This window comes from Antedon bifida, chromosome 10, assembly GCF_963402885.1.
Source record: "Antedon bifida chromosome 10, ecAntBifi1.1, whole genome shotgun sequence".
In the NCBI taxonomy this organism is placed as follows: domain Eukaryota; kingdom Metazoa; phylum Echinodermata; class Crinoidea; order Comatulida; family Antedonidae; genus Antedon; species Antedon bifida.
Genome location: NC_136235.1, coordinates 20,792,653 through 20,817,194, shown reverse-complemented (window position 1 = coordinate 20,817,194; position 24,542 = coordinate 20,792,653). Strand labels below are relative to the sequence as shown.

At 35.6% G+C, this 24,542-nt stretch overlaps 3 protein-coding genes across 3 annotated transcripts in view; all 3 read left to right on the top strand.

Annotated features, from left to right (window-relative positions):
* Positions 1 to 24,542, top strand: part of LOC144854787 (myb/SANT-like DNA-binding domain-containing protein 4) — a 125,689-nt gene that overhangs the window by 54,747 nt on the left and 46,400 nt on the right. The gene's annotated exons all lie outside the window — the stretch shown is intronic.
* On the top strand, positions 7,550 to 10,149 carry LOC144854531 (protein bark beetle-like). Its single transcript, XM_078712479.1, has 3 exons — positions 7,550 to 8,202; positions 8,709 to 9,256; positions 9,820 to 10,149. The coding sequence occupies exons 1-3, from the start codon at positions 7,554 to 7,556 to the stop codon at positions 10,147 to 10,149; spliced, it is 1,527 nt and encodes a 508-aa protein (XP_078568605.1). The 5' UTR covers positions 7,550 to 7,553.
* On the top strand, positions 10,560 to 22,814 carry LOC144854530 (protein bark beetle-like). The gene is made up of 11 exons (XM_078712478.1): positions 10,560 to 12,987; positions 13,515 to 16,370; positions 16,731 to 17,564; positions 17,903 to 17,997; positions 18,390 to 18,524; positions 18,710 to 18,797; positions 19,119 to 20,018; positions 20,767 to 20,859; positions 21,108 to 21,235; positions 21,857 to 22,079; positions 22,490 to 22,814. The coding sequence occupies exons 1-11, from the start codon at positions 10,560 to 10,562 to the stop codon at positions 22,789 to 22,791; spliced, it is 8,082 nt and encodes a 2,693-aa protein (XP_078568604.1). The 3' UTR covers positions 22,792 to 22,814.

Genomic DNA, 24,542 nt, shown 5'->3' with positions numbered 1-24,542 from the left:
TAGTACGTTCGAGTTCGAATCCGCGACAGGTGTAATTATTAAAGCTAAAAATCAAAACTAGACCACAATGTAATTAGAAAACTAGCAAAAAAGATACGAAAACTCACACAAAAAATTGCAAAATGTAAAAAAAACCATGAAATAAAAAAAAATGTAAATGAACAAAAAAAACCACACACACACACCACAAATAAAACGAATCCAAATTGGTGTCTTGTTTTCGCTAAATATCAAATATCAACGAAAAATACACCCAAAATGTAAACGTTTGTGTCCGAGCGCATCATTTCGACTACTTTTTGTGTTGATTTTAGAGTCCGTAAGCATTATTATTATTCCAGTACTTCACATCTTAATTCGAAAACTTACCAATTCATATTTTATCATTAAAATGTTTTAATCTGCCGACTTATTGACAGACTTCAACGTGCATGTCCCTCTCATGTACGTTGTCATTTTCTGAGGTCCCATATCCAGTATTGCTTTCAGGTTGTATCTTACAGAAATTTAAATGTAAAGGAAGTACACTAACAAAATCAATGGCCGTAAATAGTTCCGAATTGTATTCTTGACAATTTAAAAAAAATTATAATTTTGTCAGGGGCCGGGAAGAGTGCGCATATACTTAATCATGCCATGCGAATTGTTATTTATTAGATTAGACCACAATTTAATTACAAAGGTAGCAAGTAAGCCTAGGTAACAAAAAAAAAAAAAAAAAAAAATTTGCAAAATATCAAAACCAGTGAAATAAAAATAAAATGACGATTTTTGTCCACTTTTTAATTTTTTTTTTTCAGATAGGCCGTAAAGTCTTGGGTTCACTGTATGTGTATTATAGCACATATAAATTGGTATTTTGATAAAGTTGTTGATAGTAGGGCCTCGAACCTAAAAAAAAAAATCTAGGGGCATAACTAAAAGTTAAATTTCTTAATTATTAAGTAATGCAAACATGCTCTTTTGATATTTTATTTTTGAGCATCATTTATTATTAGTGAGTTTTTTTTTCAATATATTTCATTGAATCGTTGAAGGGTTATTAACCTTTTATTCGAAATTCATTTTCCAATACTTATTCACTAACCTATAGAGTTTGAAATGGATACACAACCAAATCAATGTAAACTACTTTAAGTGCCGTAACTCGATAGGTTAAGTCTGTAACATTAAAACAATGGCTAGAATTGTAAACCTTTGTTGTTTTATGCAATATTCCAATAACCTTTGTCTTTAGGCCTATTGTTTCGTAAACAGTTATAAAACTATCGTTTTTCAATAGGCCTATTTAACGTTGTTTGTGGTTTCACCATCGGCTAAATGTTCCACTTATTACAATTGATTATTGTAATTGACCTATAGGCCTAACAACGACAATACTAAATACGATGGGATTTAAATCGACTGTTTCAATTTATTTGCGTTCTAAAGTTATTTATTTGCGTTTCTCATGTTCACACAGGTTTGACTTTTGGCTGGCACAGTACGGTGTTTAATCAATTAATTAATTAATGGAAAATCGCCACATGTTTAAGCAACTACATTCTGGCTTTATGTCCCCGGTAGCATACCATTTCGGTGTCAGTTCGAAATCATTCAAATTGGGAGAGAGAGGGAAAGGTATAGCTCTACTTAGCAGAAGGGACTCGCGAGCTGTGGTTACGGTATCAAATCATTGGAAATCGCCACATGTTTAAGCAACTACATTCTGACTTTACGTCCCCGGTAGCATACCATTTCGGTGTCGGTTCGAAATCATTCAAATTGGGAGAGGGAGGGAGGGAAAGGTATAGCTCTACTTAGCAGAATGGACTCGCGAGCTGCGGTTATGGTATCAAATCATTGAAAATCGCCACAAATTCAAGAACTTTATTCCTCCATGGGCCATCCTTTCCCGGTCGGTTTCGATAATATTCAAATCAGGAGATAGGAAGGAAATGTACAACTCTACTTAGTAGAATAGACTATAGACACTGTACACTAGGCCTCAGATGCTTAAATGTCTGAGAAGTTGTACATTCTGAGCTTTTAAGACCTCTTAGATTCCCTTTCACGATCGGGTTCCCCGAAATCTAAATTTAGAGAATGAAAAAATAAAACGGTAAGCACTACTCATAAAAATGGACTGGGCACCATATCCTTCGAAATACTTTAATTAACGACATTTAACCAAATTAATTTTACTATTAGCCTACATTTGTTTGAATATTGAAGTAAGGTGGTTTGTTGTCAATTTAAAAGTTCGTTTGAAATCCTGCTGAATTATTATTGTCTTTAAAAATAAAACAAAGATATCATGTCTACTTGAATATTGCGGGTATAGGATTTGATGTTGGATCGTATTTCATTCTACCACCGAGGTCCTGTCGCGCGCTAACAAAACTGTTGATGCGCAATGATACTGCGCAGTAAATATACAACCTCACCCCCAGCACAAAAAAAGTCATTTGGCTTTCATGCGTGTAGATTAATTAGTTAAAATTGATTTAAATAATGAATTACTCTGGTATAATCTACAAGTAAACATGGACGCACTGTTTTCCATATCGGTTGTCGATAATGATTTCTTTGTGATTTACTCTTTGTAGTAATAATTTGGAATTGGAATTAATTCACTTTAAATTATATTTTAATTTACGATGTGACAATTGACGCTAGGCCATGCACAGTGTTACGTACATTCGCCTGCAAATACGCAATTTGTTCGCGCACAAATTAAGGCGAATAATTATAAATATCTTAGCCTAGAGGCCTAATAGCAACCGTTTGAAAGTGATCCAGTATAATATCTGAGAACCAAAGACAACAACGAATACCAAATTAGCAACAGCACAGTTGCTCTTTTACACATACAAAAATCAGAAAATCTCCATAGTATAAATAATAAAGAGGAAAAATATTTTAAATTACAAGATTTCTACAATTTGTATCTATTTAAAATTGTATTATTTATGTAGGCCTAACATAATTAAAAACTAAAAATAAGTTTCTGTAAATCTGATTTACATGAACGATGGTTATGTTCGTATAATAATATGCCTGTATAATTGATTTGTTTTCCTTTTTATTTATTTGTAAATTATTGTTGATTTGACTGTTTCAATTCTCCATTGGTATTCCTTTATGTCATTCAAGCATATTTTATTTTCATAATGGTATTTAATTTATTTTTATATCCTGGAATGTTCACGTATTATACTGTAGACAATGTATAGTACTGTGATTTATAGGCCTATCACTTTCTATGGCTCCGTGGGGTGTATTTCATTATTGCATCGATATTAATGTTAAATGTGTACATAATGTCTTTTGTCGTTAACATTAAATGTGCTGTTATACCCAAGTACTCGAACTTATATAGTTTCAGAATTACTTTTTAAGAAGTCATATGGCATTTTATGGTTTTAAACCTAAATGCTTTTATGTTTATTATGCTTATCATTTGCCTCTTTCTATTTAAAAAAAAATGTTGTTGATTTATTTTATATAGGCCTATTTATTCCTTTCAGTGAAGTATAAAAGAGCACTGGTGAGACACAAGAGCTATCATTAAGGTATTTTAAAATAAATTATTAATACCAGTAATTCATAATAAAGGGTTATTTTTGCGACTAATTTAAAATTTGTTTTCGTTAGATATATACTCTATTAATTACATTACATTTATTGAGTGAAGTTTTATAACTATATAGTTTAAAACATCTGTAGACACCGGAATTTGCTTGTGCTATTTATAGATTTAGTTTCGACTCAAATGTAAGTGCGAGTCATACTTTACTATTGTTGAGCGTTTAGTTTTGACCGATATGCCTCATTAGCTGCACGCGAACGACACACATCAGTACGCCTTACCAACTGGCCTAACTACTACCCACTTCTTGTTAGATTGTTTTGGTTAGACTATTGTTATTCAATTTGGTGACTTACGACAAATCCGTAACGATTTAGACTACCCACAGGAGCGCGTGTAAGGACACAACGCCAAATGAAAACGTAGGCCTATTGTTCGAAAGTTACGATACGAAACACTGACGTTTATGCTTAGACTTATATAGACCTATTATACTAATCCGAGTGGAATTAGAAACCACTCTAGGTCGCTAACCTTAAATCACGTCTGAACTGGGTTCGCACGTTTTTAAATCCGTCATCTGCGGCCGGATCGTAGTTTTTCGCAAACGTTCTCATACGTAACTGAGTACTAAATACGTAATATATTACTTTTTGTCTGGATACATTATTATATGTTTGTTATTGAATTATGTGTAGGCAAGTTTGGAGGTATTTAATTAAGAAGAAATATTTTTAAAACAAATAAAATCGTTTATACACTGATTCTTCTACGTGTAAAATTACTCTTTATGGTTTTATAAACATATAATATCTTATTAATTGAGTGTATACTCTTACTATTCTACGACCTTTGTAAGGACATAGAACCCAACATGCTGGAACAGTACCAGTAGCCTACAGTATACAATTATATTGTTTAATTAAATTTTATTTTAAATTTTATTTCGTAAAAAAATCGATTTTAAAAACAATTTGGAGATAAAACCGGGTGTAAGAAACATTAAAAAACATAAACCAAATAGGACTATGTTTTCAGAAGACAATTCATGACCAGTAGCCAATTGTAGATTTGACCACTTGATCCATGATTTGTGCGCGAGACAAAATAATGTCTGGCCACGCGCTAAGAAATTGAATACACGTTATTAATTAGAAATCGGTTGATTAATGATTAAGAGGGCGTAAGCCGCCAGAGGGGTTGGGCACGCTCCACCACCAATAAGTACCGGTAGGTATTTTAAACGGGCTTTTAAAAATCCATGTTAAAACAGTAATTGAATTATAAGTACAGTTGAATCGTTTTGCAGTGCGGCGGCGTTTTGCAGGTGTTGTTACAGTGTGCGGACGACAAACAATAAACTGAAACATATATCAAATATAATAATGTGACAACTAACACTGATAAATGCCCAGCTATTGGTTGTTAATAGTACAAATACAATCGTTACTTGTTGATGTATCACAATCATTTCGCTTCGCGTGACTGGCTATATCCCCGTGGAATAATCCTTGTTAACGGCGACACGTGCGAACTACACGTCAGCTATTTCCACCTCCTCGTCCCAACACCACGAGCGCAGGGCTAGTCGCGTGCCGTCTATTGTTTCCAGGCCTAGTTTAGTAGCAGTTAGTCAGCAGGTTCCGCACAGTTTGTACACTTTTTGCCTGTTGAATGTCAACTATTAAAATTGCCCTTATTAACTTGACCCAATGTTACTATGCTCAGAAACGGAAATAGAATATGTGATGGTGTTCACTGGTATTGTGATGGAAATCGTATAGAGGAAACAAAACACAATGCCGTTTTAATTACATAATTCGAATAAGATGCGTTGTAGATTATCGCTTTCCAGAATAAAATGTTTGAATTGTCTGACTTTGATATTTAATTATTATTTTTTTATTATACTAAACACTGAAGGTTGTAGATAAATCTTTCTCTTCCATTTTTCTATCGCAACATAAAAAAGGATTATACGGTAATGAACTCTTTAACTAAACAAAACAAAATTAAAAAAAGAACAATAAAGACACTGTCCAGCAACTGAAGCTCAACGTCGTCGACTACAGAATCAATAATTCTTCTATTCGTTTTCAACCAAAGTAACATTCCTCTTTCTAGTACTTCTCCTCGATTTAATTTTGAAATAATACCAATAAGTATTACTTATATTCTTGCTTTGTCTCATCTTTGTGGTTTAGCCAAGGCCTACTTTATTTATTGTTCTTGCAGTGGAGTGCATAGTGTCGTGGGCTAAATGTTGTGAATCACACTAGACAACTATTCCTATGATATCGGCCTCACGAGATTTTCTGAAGTTGTGTGATGGCATGTGGGGTTATTTTTTACTGTAATTTATCCTCCTGGTTTACAAGATTCCCATACAAATACATATTATCTACTATTTGTGTAATGCATTAGCACATAGGAGCCTCTGTAATAATCTACGAAACGGTAAACCACATACTTACTTCTCCAACGATCCAATGAGCCGAAATCGGCGTTATAACTATATATTGTTAAGCTTCCTAAAAGTTTCAAATATTTTAATTATTAGGGGGCGGTATACATTGTATCTGTACGCGTGAACTTTAGAATACAGCCAGAAAAATAGTACCTTCCTTACACAAATCATAATAGTGTAGGGCCTAACGAAAATGTTAATAATGTAAATGAAATCTAAGAGTTAAAAATCATAGTAATTACTGTCAGTAAAATCATTATTATTCCAAAAATTCCAAAACCATTCATGTTACCTGAAACAAACAACAGTGTTGTCAAATTAGAGGGCGCTATGTACGTAAAATTTAACAAAAATATAATTTGATAACTAAACTAGGCCTGGTTGATATTCTATAAATTTATAGAAAAAAATAACCTTCAGGCATCTTTGTAGTAAGCGCCAATTCATTCAGGAATTTAGGTTCCCTAAAACGGATATTAGTATCATGGACAAATAGTATCAAGGACAAGTATGAACTAGTTTATCAAACACGTCACAAATATGAAATTACAATATTTTGTTATCTTTTTTATTAGCAAAGTGAAAATCTAAAACTGCAGATCAAATCAAATCAACATTTATTTTTTTCAAATCACGTTTTTAGAAATTTGTATTGGACTGAATAGATCCATTTAGTTTGGTATTCTTTGTTGGATTGTTCGTAAATTCTGCTATTTTTCATTCTGTTTACGGTACATCCACCACCAACATATCGTTTTGGAAATTTCTATTGAAGTAAATATATTCATTTAGATATGTTGTTGGTATTCTGTTTTGAAATAATTTGATTAATAAGGTAAATAGTTTTTTGATGCATCAGTTTCGAATATCATACATTGTAGGATATCAGCTCTATATTAATCAACTTATCATGTTCTTTGATCCACATTGTAATACCTTTCCCTTCTCGTTGGTAGTGTATTAATATTCATTCATGCTTAGGTAGGTTATACTTTCGTTTTCATAGCCTTTGGCATTTCAATATCTTGCGATTTAATACGTCAGTTTTTGCATGACACAGCGGGAGAAGACGTGTAAAGACCACTTCACTACTGCATCGATTTGTATCTTGGGTGTCACGATGCATTTACTACCATGCTGTGTTGACCGTAGAAGGAATGTCAGATACAACTAACGTTAGGAGGAGGAGGAGAAGTTGCTGCTCCGCTTATGAAGACAGGAAAACCGACTACAGCCTACCTAGCATCAATATTAATGATTATGATGATGATGTTATTTTAGTCAAGTTTAGGCAAGAGCAAGACAATTTCAAATTATACCATATTGGATTGGATATTTTAATTGGACATATAAGGTGTTATTTTTAGAATGTAGTTGACTAACGGGTTGCAACGGTTGTTTGATGCAAATGTTATAGCATTGGTTATGTTTTAGCATAGGTATAATAACAAAGTACATGGACATTGGATGTCTTAATTTAACTCTTCGAGATGACATAGAAGGTGTTGAATCATCATGAAAATAATACCTAGAATTATAATTGTTTGTTTGTTTGCTGTTTTTGTAACAAGTGGATTTAGTAGCACCATTAGCAGCTTTGAAGAGCTTGGCGGTAAACTTACTCAAAATACTATTTTAAATGATTCATCAAGCGCCTATACAGTTTCTAATACTTTGGAAATTTTAAGAAATGTAACTTTAACTATAGAACCGGGCTGCCGGCTACAATTTCAAAATGGAACCGGAATATCTGTTAGTGGAAGTTTAGTCGTTCTGGGTACCACTGAAAACCGAGTTGTATTTGAACCGACTGAAAGTGTATCTACAGCTTCGGAGCATAACATGGTTGCAGCTGATATTAAGCTTACAGGAGGAGCATCTCCGAATGAAGGGCGGTTAGAAATGTATTTAGACGGCGGGCGATGGGCGTCGGTTTGTAGTGCTAGTTGGGACGATGTTGTAGATTCGATCCTAGCTTGCCGCCTATTAGGCTACACTGCAGGTGTAATGCATCCAGTTGTCATTGATGACGATGAATATTGGCTTGATACAGAACATGATTGGTTGACAGATTTTAATTGTTATGGCAACGAGACTTCCTTCAGAGATTGTGCAACAGAGAGTAAAGATTATGGCTCTTATTATGTATTTGATAATAATGAATGTAAGTAAAACATGTAACTTAATTTAGATAATTATTTCCATAACTTTCTCTTTTTTCATACTTTTGCATTTTTTAAAAATTGGATCGAAAAAACCCCCAAAGTTTTGGTTTAGTTTTTAGTATTCAAGTAGTATAACAATGAACATTATTTATTATTGCATAATTTGCAAGTTTATTTACAGGTACAGAATTGTCCATTTTCTTCTTCCTTTCTCAGATTATAATTAAGAGATAATGTCCATTGACTATGTACAGATTAATTGCAAAAAATGGCAAAAACAAACTCATAAAACAATTATGTTACTGAAAATATAGAAATTTGAGTATGTTTCATTTTTACATTATTTAGCAGATCATTCGTTTAAACTTATTATGCACTTATTATTTCTGGTAATATTTCCAATCTTCATTATTATTATTATTAAAAATAAAGAGAAGATTTATGACAGTAAAACCCCATATATTTATAGAAATAAGAACTAAAGGAATTTTGCTTTCTGTGTTAGGTGATGGGAGGTCGATAGTTAATTTAAAATGCGAAGGAGGCACAGAACGGCACTACACCAATGCTACCTGGACAGGGATAACTTGGGATCATGCCGATTATGATGAATATTTACAGGACGGTGTTAACAGTTTCAAATCAAAATCATATCTACAAAATCTGGATGTTTTCGGTGCTGGAGTAACGGGTGATTTTCATCGGCGACCTGCGATAGAGTCGTACGGCATACCACCAAATTTCAACTCTGTTCAAGTAAAATACTCGTTTGGCGATGGAGTAAACATCAAAGATGTACCGTCCGAAGTTGAAATAACGGACAGTGTTTTCTCTGACAATCACGGACTAGGTTTATTGGTTAGCACGGCAGTAGCTGGTACTGTGTTAATACAGACATCGGAAATTAGTCGAAATGGATTAGGTGGATTAAATATCGATTATACATCAAATCCTTCAAACATTTTAAAACAACACGATGACCTCTGTAGTATTAGTGCTGACGATAGTTATCCCGTGTATATTGAAAGCGAGTCGGGCAGGGATTGCACTACGGTATGTATAACCAAATATACATTATTATTATAGTCAGAATTATTTTGGTAATATAATTTTGTTTGTTTTTATTTCGAATCCATCTCATATATCATACATAGGGCCTAAAACAGTCAAATGAAACACATCAGAGAAAAAACAAATGAAAAACATTTGAAGATGAATTCAGGACAATTAATCCTAAAAAAAAAGAATTATTTCCCATTGGGGTCCGTAATTAATACGTAATCATGATTACAATTATATAATTGCGTTAATCACAATCGGCATCGTCTCACCATTGAGATGTCAAACTTCCAATCGGTCTAAAAAAAAGAATTATGTCCCTATTTGTTGATGATGATATTATGATATCAGCGTCAACGTGCTATAAATATTTATCTTAGTAATGTGCATAGCTATTGGAAATGGGTTTTTTTACCTTTATGGGTAATCCTTGGTATGTTGATTGTACCGAATAAAACAAACAAACAAATACTGTATATAATGTAAAACATTACTTCAATTTGTTTTCAAAAAATATATTGTTTTAGCTAATAAAATGTATTATTTATTTTATGAAGGTTTTTAGTGCACCTGGAGACCAGAAACTACATCTACGAATTTATAAAAGATTTGGGTATTTAATTCAGTTACGAGATGGTGATAATTCAACAGCGCCCATTATCGCTACTACTTTTAGTGCCGAAATCCATGTTGTTAGCACGGGTTCGTCTCTCTGGGTGAGAGCTAAGCATCTAGGCTTCGGGAAAAGTTTACAGATATTAATCACAGTCTACAAAGGTAGTGTAAACTTGGAATGGTGCTATTCTCGAGAACACCCGATGCTTTGTATCAAAGGATCCTCATCATCATCATGTTCCAACTGTATAGCCGAGTATCATAGACCATAACATAACCCTTACATGATACAGGCACCACATGTGATGCACATGATATGCAGTATTATGGAAATTTCCTATGATACTGGAGACACAAATAATATTGTACTGTATATAGTATGTGTAGATACAGCACTGAAAACCAGATGTTGTGTAAGAGTGTCTACACTATCAAACTTTATGTGACAAATAAATGTGATGTGCCCATATATGGACATGATAATGTCATATCACTACCATAGTGTTGGTATATATCAGTACCATATCTGGGCACATCACACTTTTTTTGTAAAATTAGTTTGATAGTGTAGACAGAGCTTTAGGCCTAAATTGGAAACAGGCTACTTCCACTACAGTCATTTTACTCGCTGTCTTTATCTTAAAGTTTAAGTTAAAACACTATTTTATTTATTCACACAGAAATGGCCAAAACGTTTGAGCTGAAGGATGTGTATGTTCATAGTAATCGGTTTGCTGGCATGACTGCAGCGTTGGGTGCGTCGTCAATTTCAATCAGTAACTCATTTTTTCTTGACAACGATTTGGATGGTGTTAAGATACAAGATGCTGAAGACATCACCATCGAGTCAGTTGCAGCTGACAGAAACAAGTTGTCAGGTATTGCAATTCTTAGCAAGAATGCTGACGTCAGCATAACAAACTGTTCTTTGAATGACAACGACATTGGCTTGTTCTGCCAACGGACGTTCAGAATCCAGAACGGCAAAATGACAGTTTCTTTGGCAGAGTCAACCATACGAGATAATCAAAAACAAGGCATTTTGTTAGATTCATCAGAAATGATCATGGACGTACGAGACAACTATATTGCGGAAAACGGTCGTGGTGGGTTGGTTATAATAACATACAAACCTATCAGTACTATGCTATCTGTAGTTCGTAATGTTTTTGAAGACAACAGTCACGTGTCCATTGATACTGGAAAAGCTGACATCACTAAAATACACATAGAAAACAACTTCATGTCTTCCACCAGTTTGTCAAGTGAATCTCTTATTGCCAGTAACTATTCAAACTGCCTCGGATGCTACTTGCGAATAGTCAATAACACTCTTCATTCAAGTATGGCAGAAGTTGCCGTCCATATTGAAGCATCCGAGTCTGGAGGATCAGCTTCGATCTCAAACAACGTATTTCAAAACATAACTTGCAGACACGTGATTAAAATTTCAAGTGAGACAGACTCGCCACCTGATTTTGGTCTTGTTTCAATCCAAGAAAATAATTTCCTTGACAACTCACCCTTGCTGAAGGAAGGTGAAAATCGTGAGACGAGTTCTTTATTATTGGCAGTTTCTAATGTATTTCTACGTCATAACTTCTTTCTAGATGTTTTTGAAGTAAAGTTGATCGTTCAGTACACAGATCCAACAGCCATCATTCCCGCTCAACTCAACTGGTGGGGATTTGACGATGAAAATATGATTAAAAAATCGATTATTGATAAACAAGATCATATGAACTTGGCCAGTGTTGACTACTTCCCCTACTTATTGTCTGCTAATAGAAGCGACGTGGTAAAAGATCGTGTGGTAGATAATTCAACATTCATTCGAAATGGAAATGTTCTTGGAGGTTTGATGGCAATGAATGTCACACTGGAGGCTCAACCAGACCCGTTTGTTGTCGACAAACATATCATTGTCTGCCATGATTGTGTTCTTAAATTGGAACCTGGTGTACACATCAAATTTAATCCTTACACAGGAATTCAAGTTCATGGTAGGATTGACTTTTCTGGTGATATAGATAACCAAATTGAACTGTCCTTAAATATAATCTCTGAAACTGTTGAAGAATCTACTTATAGATTAGCCGTCGGGTCAGATAGTTCAGAAGGTATTTTGTTAGAAAACCAGAAAGGAAGCTGGCAACCTTCGTGTGTCGCTAAAGATGACGAGATTCTTCAAGACATTTGTAAAGATCTTGGCTACCAAGGCTTGATGGGATATGAATATTTAGAGGATGGGCCAGATGGTATGAAGCATACAGTGTGTCCAAACACAGATATTAACTGTAACCCATCGGCGGCGGGATTATCTAAGCTATGCAAGAGTGGTAGCCAAGTGTATCTAAAGTGTGTTCCAATTAAATGGGCAGGGATCCGGTTGTTCACCAACGCGATGCCTTCAACTATGAACAACGTGGCCATACGTGACGCTGGTAGTCACTTTGATGGCGTATTTCAAATAGTTCCTGCAGTTCAGATGGATTATTACAGACACTCAATAAATAACATCATCATTTCAAATTCCCAAGCTGGGCTGATGGTCATGACGTCTGATCCATTTAGCACGCTCGGCCAACTAACCAACGTAAGCGTACATGGTTGTCATGACGAAATGTACGCAGTTAAATCCATCTTTCCACCTTTGATCCTGTCAAACATAACCGTACGTGATTGCAGTCGAGGAGTTCTTTTTGAAGGATTTTCCAGTACAAAACTTATCGAATACAATGAAAAAATGATGGCCCCTGTGTCACAACACCAATGTTTTGGCAATATGTCTCTAAGCCCTAATGGTATCGTGTATTTTTCATTGGAGAATGGACTGAGTGAAAGCAGACAGCGTTGTGAAGACACTATTTATACAGATGATGATCTTGTGATCGGCGTACATTTGGTACGCGCAAGTTTACTTAAAGATGAGTCATTCGCAGTGTATGACGGGATTGAAAGCAATACCGAGGAGATAATTACAGTAACCGAAAATAACCAGGGAGCATACGCTTTTATTTCAAAAGGATCAACTATTGTTCTAAGATTTACAAGTGGTCAGGAGCCACTCGATGTAGGACAACTTGTTGTAGTCATTCGTGCCTTGCCAGGTACGTAATTCAGCCGATTCTGTCATGATATAGGTTATAACTGACTATTGCGAGTCAGTTAGAAACCTGTCTAGATGTACTGTATTATATAATGTTATCTGTCACTAGGTAAATCTTAGCTGAATATCGACAGTCAGAAACCTGTCTAGATGTATTATATAATGTTATCTGTCACTGGGTAAATCTTAACTGACATTTGACAGTCAGAAACCTGTCTAGAGATGTATTATATAATGTTATCTGTCAATAGGTAGATATTAACTGACTATTGACAGTCATCTAGATACGAGTCTGTGTATAATTACTTTTAATACATGTTATCTCTCGACAATTTAGTTAATAATTATTGACAGCTGCACAAAACTTACCAGATATGAATAGAACTAACTTGTAATCAATAATCTTAATAAGCAACAAAGTAATTATGCAATAATGAGTTTATTTGTCATACATTAAATACATCATATAAAAAAAGTAAAACAAACACAAATTTATTATTTTTAACTTAACTTATTGTTTTTTTGCAGCTGATTCCATTGTCAATTCTCAAGAAGTCTCTGAATTCTGGCTCTCAAACTTCGATTTCGATTTATCAGGGGATGAATCTGGTAGTGGTGTCGAAGTCAACAACCTAGAACGTCATCATTCGTTGAATATTAGCCAATCAACGATGCGATTAAATGGAATAGCCAATGGAATGACAATACAAGGTCATGGAAGCGTGACCATTATGGATGTCGTCATCTCAGACGTTGGAACTGGAATCCAAATGGATTCATTTGCTGGAGAGTTTTCAATGACTGATTCTGATTTGATAGCAAGTGAAGTAGGAATCGAAATCGCTGGACGTTACACGTCTGGTGAAACAGCTCACATTATTACACGTGTATCTTATTCACGTATCACCAACAGCTCATCAAGTGCAATACACGTTAGAGACGAACAAAAACTTAAGAAAGTATTAAACATTAAGGGATGTAATTTTACCGGAAATTACGTCACGGTTAGACTTACCGGCTGTAACGAAACTGTATTTATAGAAGATGTTATCATTCTTCAGAGCATGCGCGGCATTGAAATGAACGATTTCTCGGGGAGTATTTACGTAAATAATAGTTTTATTTCGGCTAGGGATCGTGCATTGGACGCGTCCAGCACAACGCCATTCCTTAGCACCGTGTTTGGATACATTGGCAATACGTACTTTACAGGTCACACGTATCTCGTTATGCATTTGCGCGAATTTTCAACAGCCCAATCGGTCAAACGGACTCGTAATTGGTCAATTGTGGATTGCACATTCTTTGAAAATGCAAATGTTATTAAGCTAGATACTGCCGCCACCGCCGACAGACGGCAACCGTTGTTGGTTTCTGGATGTACGTTTAAACAGAACGAAGGCACATTGATACATTTAATGGATGGCTCGGTAGAGGCTAACATTGTTGGCAACTCGTTCCTAGGCAACGAAGGCTCTGCAATTCAAACAGGAATAGTAAGAAGTCAATCTATATTAAATATATCGACAAATGTGTTTATTAACAACGTAGCTGGTATAGACGATTTTGTACGGATATCTGGCGATATTACCACCGTACAGATATCAAACAATCAGTTTATAGGCAACGTGGGCCACAGTTTGATATATGTAATTGACCGTAGACAAATACACCGTTCGAAAATATTATCTGAAAGTTTAATAGTTACATTTAATAACATTACTTCAAATAAACCTGATTCAAAACACACGACGGGCGAAATGTCATGCGCAATCAAGATTGACATACCACGTGGTACGGTGACCCACAACGTTTTAAATAATGATGAATTCTTGTTGGAAATCTGCAGCAATGCCTTACTTTTTGATGAATCAGTTGACGTCATAAATGCAACTTACAATTGGTGGGGTGTAATAGATGATGACGTCATTGAGAATAGAATCGTTGATATCGGTGACCGCAATGACATTGTCAGCATCGAACATTCTCCGTTTTTAACTTCTAATGACGTATATGGAAAAGACAATTTCATGGAAAGTTTGCCATTAGATGTCAATAATCGATTTTCTGGAGGAAAAATTAAAGGTAACGTCAAATTGACTTTAGGTCAAAGTCCGTATGAGATTAAAAGTGACATTACTGTACTACAAGGATCACTATTAACAATTGAAGCTGGCGTGGTTTTACAATTTCACCCTAATATCGGGATGTTGGTGCTTGGAGATTTGGTAGCTGAGGGAGAAGAAAATAATGTTATTAAAATGGAGTCCATTCGTAGTAAGATGAAAAATAGCCCAACCTTACAGCTAAGTGGTGGTAAAACTCCAGCCGAGGGGCGTTTGGAGATTCTTATTGATAACAAGTGGACCAGGATATGCAGACAATCGTGGACAATGGCCGAAGCTACCGTAGCATGTGGTCAGATGGGATACGCACCCCCAGCGCGTAAACAATGGTCGACAAATACGTTTAAGGAATCCACTTCAGACATTAGCAATACAACATTTAGTTGCCGAGGAAACGAATTAGATCTTAAGGACTGCTCAGTGAATAGTACTTCATGTATGGACGATTTCGATGTAGGCTTGATATGCGTGACATCGTCAGAAACGCAGATGAGATTAGCCTGGGGTGGACTTCGTATAATGGAAACGTCTGTGGTTCAGAAGACAGGGACTTTAGTGAGAACATTCAAAGATAAAACTGTAATATTACGATATGTAGACATTTACGACGCGGGTCATTTGCATAATAATGACGTAGCAGCCATAAGTTTGAGTCACATGAGCCCTATTATCGAAGACGTCAGGGTTTTCAACTCCGTGTCTATAGGAATTGAGATTCTAACACCTTTGCAACCGTTTAGCATGGAAAGAGTTTTGGTGAATAACAGTGCATCCCATGGTATAACATTAACGCGCGGGACTGACGTAATAGACGTGGCATTCGATAGCATCGAACTGCTAGGAAACGACATTGGTTTACAAATAGTTGATTTCACAGGTGGTTTATATGCAAATGAGTATGTCGGGTTACATGACATTTGTTCAATGAACGACGTGACTGTAAATGATTACTTAATGGGTTATTTTGATAGGTATTCCGAATCAAATTCTGAATGTACCGTAATTATACGCAGTGCGGATACTGGTACGCGTCTTAATGTTGCCGTGCGACGGTTACGCTTTACGCCTGGTAAGGATACTCTGACATTTTACGAAGGTAGTGAGTATGATGGAGCGGTCTTGGGCCAGTTTACACAGGCATCAAGAAACGAGATGCTGACGCTGGAATCGAAAAGTGATACTATTACGTTAAAGATGTTGTATTCTGCAGGATCATTTGAAAGATATTATCTCTTTGAAATAACAACAAAAATCGAAGGTAAGTCAACAATAATCTTTGGGCACATCACAGTTTTTTTGTCAAACTAGTTTGATAGTGTAGACAGAGCTTTAGTTACTTTTCAAATATAAGTTACTGTACTATAACGCTTTGTGGTATTAACAATGTTGATGGTGTAATTCATGTTACCATGCTATGTTCCCGAATCAACAGTTCTACGGAAGTCTTAATTTATCTGATTTATCTACGATTTATGATCATTTCCCCGTATCGTATAATGGTTACTGCGCATGCGTAAACGAAAACCCTTTCTTCTCTTAGTTATCGCATGCGTAAACGAAAACCTTTTCTTCTCTTAGTTATTAATTTATGCTTTCATGTAATATATTTAATTTGCAGGTGAATTAAGTCACATTATAACTACGTCAACGATAGCGCATTCAAAACGCGCCGGCATATTATATACTGGGTTAGGCACGTCTCTTGAGATGAGCCAGTGCCGTGTGAACAACAACAATCAAGATGAACTATCGCCAAACAAGAATGCGGCTGTCCACGTCATCATGAACGGTGGAGATCTAAACATATCTCAATGTATATTTGAACACAATGCGGTAGGAGCTCTCTCAGTTGACATTGGAAGGTCAAACGAAGTAAAAGCAAAACAAATGTCGATACATGTTACTAATAGCGAATTTGCGTCCAACATCGGTGTTTGCATCATCAATGTATCTTCTCATTTCGAAGCCCAGATCGATAAGGTGAAAACGTTGATCAGTGGAAACATAGTTGAAAACAACACGGCTGCAGTGGATAGTAGTGTTATTGCAATATCTGGTGTGCAATTAATCTTCGAGGAGAACTTGATGAAGGAGAATATTGGCAAGACACTCGACTGGACTGGAATCAAATCAAGTGACAATCTTGCAATGTTTGCTAATTCTTTTTTCTTTAACAACGCTAGAAGTGGGCCAACAATTTCTATAAATGGAAAAGGGTCTCAATTCTTGTTAATGCAGAATTCATTTACTGATCTCAATAACTTTGTAGAACTCGAGGCAGTTTTTGACGATAACACGAACAAACGAATAAATGCTGCCCACAATTGGTGGGGAATGACGTCACCAGAACTGATTGCAACGCGAGTGGAAACTGATGATGGTGAAAACCAGGGAAATATTGAAATTGTCACTAAGCCGTCCTTGCAGACACCTACATCTACAGTTTACGATTGTAAGTTAGTAGGCCTGGTAAAGCTTGTGACGACCTATGACCTAGCACCTATGACGTCATATTAATTTATTATACGTTTCAGTTTGGTTTGGCTATTTTTGTCAAATCGTCGGCCACAATTACGTAGACTCTAGTTCATGTGACGACCTTGTGTATCACAATCATTTCAACCCTTTTTGGATGCACGGTCCGATAAATCGGTTTTACTTATATTACTTTTGGACCGATGAACTCCATAATGTTTGAAGGAGGGTTGAACTTGTCGTTGAAAAAGAAGCTTCAATTATGTTCTAAAATTACACGAATTAATAATCTTAATGTCCACCATTTTTTTATAGTTGATTGCCCAATAGGGTTCACGACAATTGGACTGTACTGCTACCAGTTGCGAAGCAGTGTACGAGATTATGCGGAGGCTGCTACAACTTGCAACGTAAGTCGAAACATTTTGTTTACTGTTTTAGCTTTACATTGTTATATAGTTGGAATTTTGCGTCTGTGAACGTACTGTCGCCAAAAAGCTGAACAAATACAATATAATATCTCTTACGAAAATCTCTCTTTCAATCTTAAAAAAGACATATATAGATAATAGAACATAAAACTAAAGTACATTGTTAATTTTCAAAAACAATTGAAATCCAAATTTGTGATGACAAAATTGTAGATGTTGTCACCCCCCCCCCCCAACCCCCCCAAAAAAAGAAAGAAGCAAAATGAAACAATTAACACTACCTTCTTATCTTGTGAGGTTATAATATAAAGTTAGAACGTTTAATATGCAGAAAACAATAATAAACATAATATTACGACATTTAATTTTAGAAACTATCAGCGGTTATCACCAATACTGATTATATCGACCTGAACGCTGTTAAACATCTAATGATGAGTAAAGAATCACCAGATATTGTTTGGCTGTATAAAGATTCCTACCAAACCAATAGTAACTTGGATCAGGTAAGTGAGACACCAAAAACATCCAATCAATAGCGCGTATGCGTGTGGCGCGTGTGCGTATCGATGTGATGGCGCTAGTTACACTCCGTTACGTGTGATTGATTAATAGAATGACGTCATGCATAAACGACATAAATCTATATTTTCTTTTCATAGTTACTTGTTAAACATTTTGTTTGTTTCAGGATTGCAAATCATATGACCCAGTCACAAATTTAACTAGTGTTGAAGCTTGTAATCAATGGCTATCGTTTGTTTGCAAAACATTTACAGGTAGGCCTTCTATACTGTGATTGCTAACTATTACTTTACTTTGACTGTTTTTTCTTGAAAAATGTTAAAGAAAGTATTATAATCAGCCCATTATTTTGAAAGTATACCTGCATTTTACAAGATATCTATTTTGGAAAAAAAAGAGCATTAAATGCAACACATTTTTAGACCCATTCCTGGATATTATAGATTGTTTACAATACATACAAGCTCAAGTAGTACACATGCCAAAATATTAAATCAAAACTCCGTCTGAAACCCAGACTATAGATTTTTAAACAGTTCCATTTATGTAACTTTGATTATTATTGTTGTCATTAGTGGGAATGTGTCATGTACCTGAATCGCATTCAAATACTGCAGACGATGAGGATGGATCCGGCAATGACCTATTTACCTGTGAAGAAGTAAGCAGTTGCTCCATGAGAGGTCGATGTATAGCACCGAATCTGTGTCATTGTTACGTTGGTTTTCAGGGAAAATCATGTCGAAACAATGCGCCTTCAAACGAACGACCGCCACTTTTCACCGGAGTACAAAACCGCATTTCGATTGCAAAAAAGTCGCCAAAAGGAACATTCGTCGCACATCTGAAAGCCACTGATATCAACTATGAAACTAATGAACAGTTTTGTTTTTATCTTGTACCGAATAAGGTCTCAGAAAAAGTACATTTAAATTCAAATTCCGGACTGATTCATTTAAAGTTTGACGCAAGTAAACTGATGGAGCATTCTTCAGAGCTGTTAGTGTCGGCAAGAGACGAAGGATCACCACCCATGTCGTCCATGACTAGTATATTGATTACGATTCTTGATAACACTCCTAATTGTCCTGTATTTTCGGAAGACTCATCGTTTATAGTTCTGTATGACTCCCCCAAACCGTCTCAAGACGTGTACGTAAGAGCAGTCGTAGCCAACAGTAAGACGATATATTACTCGCTATATCAGCATTCAGCAGCTGAAGGAATTACTTTTAGAATTGGAGAATTATCTGGTTTACTAACGCCAAGTGACGTACTAGCAGTGGGAGTTTACTCATTTGTCGTAACAGCATACACGACTGGAGCGGGCTCTTGTATTTCTGGCATGACCGTTATGGTTGAGGTACACTCATCTGAGAAAGAAACTGCCATGTTTACGTCATCAACCTATCGACCTAGTGATGGTGTATCGAGCACCCGGACCCCAACGTTGGAGGCCGTTGAACACCCTAATGGTAATTATAGTATAAATAAACAATCAAACTGTTTTAATAATCTGTTGTATATAACGTAAACAAGCGCTAAAATATGGAATAACCTACCAACTGAAATTAAATATTCCCCCAGCAATTGCTTCATTCAAAGCTAATAAATAAAATAAAACCTAAATTGTTCCATGTTTTATAAAGATTGAAATATCTTAATACAATTTAAATATACCCCTATTAAGCGGATACTTTTGAGGCCCAAAAGTTTCCCCTTTTAATAGGGTGCTCTCTGAATAAGAGTTGACCGCACCGTAGTGTTGTATATTGTGTTCGTCGTTTCACCGTAGAAAGTGTTCTCGGTGGTCATAAAGCTTGGTTCCCACTAGCGTCGAAACGTAACGCAGCATAGCGACGTTTTGACACAAAGTAATGTATTGCGTAATCACAAGTGGGAACCGACGACGCAGTGTTGCAAGCACGCAGATTTGGCAAACACAGTTATCGTAAAGCTTGGTTCTCACTAGAACGTAACGCAAGGACGTAAACGCAACGCAAGCGTGTTGACCAATGACAAGCGAAGTTATAGACAGTTAGCAATCACAAGCGAATAAGTCATCGATTGTGATGGTCAATTCACTTGCGTTGCGTTACGTCCTTGCGTTGCGTTGCGTCGCTAGTGGGAACCAAGCTTAACGTGTGGATTTGTGGGTTTTGCGTAATACAATTACGGCGAATGGATCATATAAAATAAAGTACTGAAATATACTTTTTGTAGATTGTGAGACACTTGGATGCGGCAATGGCGGTAGCTGTGTCAATAAAATCTGCATTTGTTCTTGTCCGTATGCTGGTGACTTTTGTAAGATAGGTAAATATAATTAAAGTACTTTAAAAAAATGTGAAACTATATTATTAAATGTATGGTTAATAGGATCAAGTTAATGCTATTTACGCTACAATAAATCAATAATTCATAGAGGGCTCATAATAATAATAATGATCTTATTTTTAATATTCATCATTATAAATGGAAGAGTCAGTATGAGGAAATGTCATCTGCACAAACTTGTAACTTCATCTATACTAAAAACCTTTCTTTTGTATTTTGTTTTGAAGAATCTCATTGTATTGAGATGACGATGAAGGTCGAGCGAATGTCCGGACAGCCTGCCCTCTATGATCTCAGATTAGGAGACAACTCAGATCCTCTCTTCCTCACTTATGCAGAGAAGGTTCATGATTTTGTAAGTTTTCAAAGATCAACATATTCACATGATTCGATCTTTGGCATCGTTTTTCGTCACCATTGCAGTTGTATACAGACATATGAATCTCTTGAGCAACGAAATAGCTAAATTGCCCCAACACACTCACTGGGACATGAATACCACTGATTTCGCATCGTGATATTCTACAAAACACTTGATTTTCATGTTCCCACCTAAATATCTCGGCTATTATAAATCGGATTGTTTTGGATAGTAGCTCAAAATAAACTGTAGACAATACTGAACATTATGATATATGTTTGAAATTGTAAAGTTACAAAAAGTATGTGTCATGTTTTAAAACTCACCATCCATTGCGGATCCAACGGGGACCAACCGCCCCCACCCCATCTAAATAATTACACCTCAAGAATGAGGGCCAACGTTCTGTTATTTGATAATCCCTCTCCATAAAGTAAAGCGTTGTCTATCAAACTTTACGTGACAAAACAATGTGGTGTGCCCATATATGGACATGATGATGTCATATCACTACCATATTTAAGCATATCACTACCATATTTGGGCACATCCCATTTTGTTTTAAACTAGTTTGATAGTGTAGACAGAGCTTCAAAATATGTTCTTTTATTTTAGGTGGAGAGTGCTATTTACACCAACGATATCTTAGCTCAATCTTACACTGGGAACACAGTGACTGAATTCAGTGAGGGCAGTCTAATGGTGGATTATCACGTGACATTTCACAAGAAATCGTTGCTTACGTACACTGAACTTCAAAGCGTTCTTATCAGCGCATTGTCCGAATATGATGACGACGGCTCCTTAACAATTGACACTAGAACAATAACAACTTCAGGTAGAGCAACAGCACGTCATCCATAAAAAGCATGTTAAGCTAATAATACACATTTGGACAACATATTAAAAAACCATAGCATTATATTATCATTAAGTTGATTCCCACTAAAGTGTGGTTCCCACTAGAGATGCAACACAAGGACGTACGCGCAACGCAAGCGAGTTGACCAATGACAAGCCACTTATCGAATAATCTATCGCTTGTTATTGGTCAAATCACTTGCGTTGCATCTCTGTGGAAACCAAACATTAGACACAACGTAAGTAGTTTGACCGATCATTATGTGATCCGTTGAGTGGTCAAACTTGCGTTGCGCTTGCGTCGTGCGTCCTTGCGTTGCGTACTAGTGAGAACCAATCTTAATCATTCACCATAGTCACTACGCACTTTGTAATCTTATCTTTCAGAGAGCGATGGAAATAACGTAGATACAACCAAACATGATGCTGGTGACGGCGTTGATATTGGTGGCGGTATAATTGCCATCATTGCAATTATTTGCGTGGGTGTTATCATAGTTATCATAGTAGCCATTGTTTTACTAATCAGACGAAAACAAAAAAGACGTAGTTACTATAACAATCTACGTGGCCATCCAATACAAATGACAAATGTAAAAAGACAAGCTGCTACTCAAGAAGGCGAAGAGGTTACGTACCGCGGTCGTTCCGACTCATTAGAAAATTCTCCTTCAGAAGAGCGACTATAGCAAATGCAATATATATCAGTGATTACCCGACATAACAAGTTTAAACTTATACTTTGTCTACACTATCACAATTTATGTGACAAAAAATGTGATGTACCCATATATGGACATGATGATGTCATATCACTACCATATTAGGGTAGGGTCTAAATTTCTCTGTCTATGTAAAGCGCATTGAGGCTTTCAGCATAATGCGCTATAGCAAGTACCAGTTATTATTATATTAGGGCATATCACTACCATATTTGTGCCGCATAACACTTTTTTGTCACATAAAGTTTGATAGTGCATACAGAGCATTAGACATGCCCAAAGTCTGTAGTTATTTCAATGCTTTTCGATGTTAGTTTACAAGCTCAAATAGTATACGTATGGAACGCCATATGTGCCAAAATATTATCTTTTTACTAATATTAAGTTAAAATTATCTGGAACCCCGACTAGTTTAAACTGCTCTTTGATTTGGTGGGTCACGTGGGTGAATGCAAATGTAGGAAGAAATAATATAAATACGAACTCTGCTCAAGTAACAAACAGGAAATCATTTTTATTTTATTAAAATTTGTTTCACATGTGTGTCAAATGTTTCGAAAAAAAAAAGGTAAAATGTAAAGATACACAAAAAAACAAAAACAAAAAACTCGCTCACATTTGTTATTTGTGTGAGTATTACGTCATCATCGTTTGGTGCAGCAGAATAGAGGAGGTTGAATAATGAAAAACGTTACTGAATAGTCTTCCATTAGGGCGAATCGAACATATCTGCATTTTTCATTTTTCCACTTCAAAAAAAGCTTATGGTCAATGTTTTGATATATAAATAAACTAAAGTAGGTCTATCGCGGAAGCCTGCATTTAGAATATAAATAATATTACTATAATGTGATATGAAGACGAGAAGAATATATTTATTTAAAGTACTAAGTAGATTAAATAGGGCCTAGAATCAACATATTAGGATAGAATAGGGCCTAGAATCAACATATTAGGATAGAATAGGACTTAGAATCAACATATTAGGATAGAATAGGGCCTAGAATCAACATATTAGGACCAGTGAAACAAAAGAAGCTAAAACATGTGTCCAAACATCATTAGTAATCTGTTTAACCAAACATATCCATACGTCTGGTTAACTCTTATCTAGTGGACAGTATGTGACAAACACAGATGTACTAACACGCCATACTTTGCGCCACAGATTGCTCTTATCATAAAGATTATTTTTGTCTAATTTATTTAAATTGTAGACAAAATGTAGAAAATAGTCTAAGTAGCGTCATGTTTACATCGACAATGCTTGATTTGGCCGTCACTATTTACTTAGGGCGTTATGTCATATCATATTATTAGGTTAATTAACGTTCATTAAACAAATAACACATCATTCGAGTCATTATTATTGTTTTGTTTATATTACCCTTCCTTTTCTCTAATTTACTGTGTATTTGACAGAATATAAAATCTCTACTTAGTCAGTTAGTAGGCCTAATTCGTGGTTGAAAATGTTATTAACAAAATATGGATTAAACCGAACAGGTGTTTTTGTCTCAATGTAAGCATCTTAACATAATATAGTATTAATATCATGAATAAATGTCATTGGATATTTTGATTTTGGTTGTATTTTTCAATAAAACTTTAAATTTTCTTTAAAAAATTATAAGGTGATGTTAGACACATTGTTTAATATTTCACATAACATGTTCACGTTTTTAGTCGCGTACAAACGCGACTTTAATAACACACTA

Excerpts from the sequence above, each read along its gene's own strand:
- LOC144854531 (XM_078712479.1), top strand. The coding sequence starts at position 7,554 with ATGAAAATAATACCTAGAATTATAATTGTTTGTTTGTTTGCTGTTTTT. Across the intron at positions 8,203-8,708 it reads TGTATTTGATAATAATGAAT|GTGATGGGAGGTCGATAGTT; the intron begins GTAAGTAAAACA and ends TTTCTGTGTTAG. Across the intron at positions 9,257-9,819 it reads CGGGCAGGGATTGCACTACG|GTTTTTAGTGCACCTGGAGA; the intron begins GTATGTATAACC and ends TATTTTATGAAG.
- LOC144854530 (XM_078712478.1), top strand. The coding sequence starts at position 10,560 with ATGGCCAAAACGTTTGAGCTGAAGGATGTGTATGTTCATAGTAATCGG. Across the intron at positions 20,860-21,107 it reads TGGTGACTTTTGTAAGATAG|AATCTCATTGTATTGAGATG; the intron begins GTAAATATAATT and ends TTTGTTTTGAAG. Across the intron at positions 22,080-22,489 it reads TAGAACAATAACAACTTCAG|AGAGCGATGGAAATAACGTA; the intron begins GTAGAGCAACAG and ends CTTATCTTTCAG.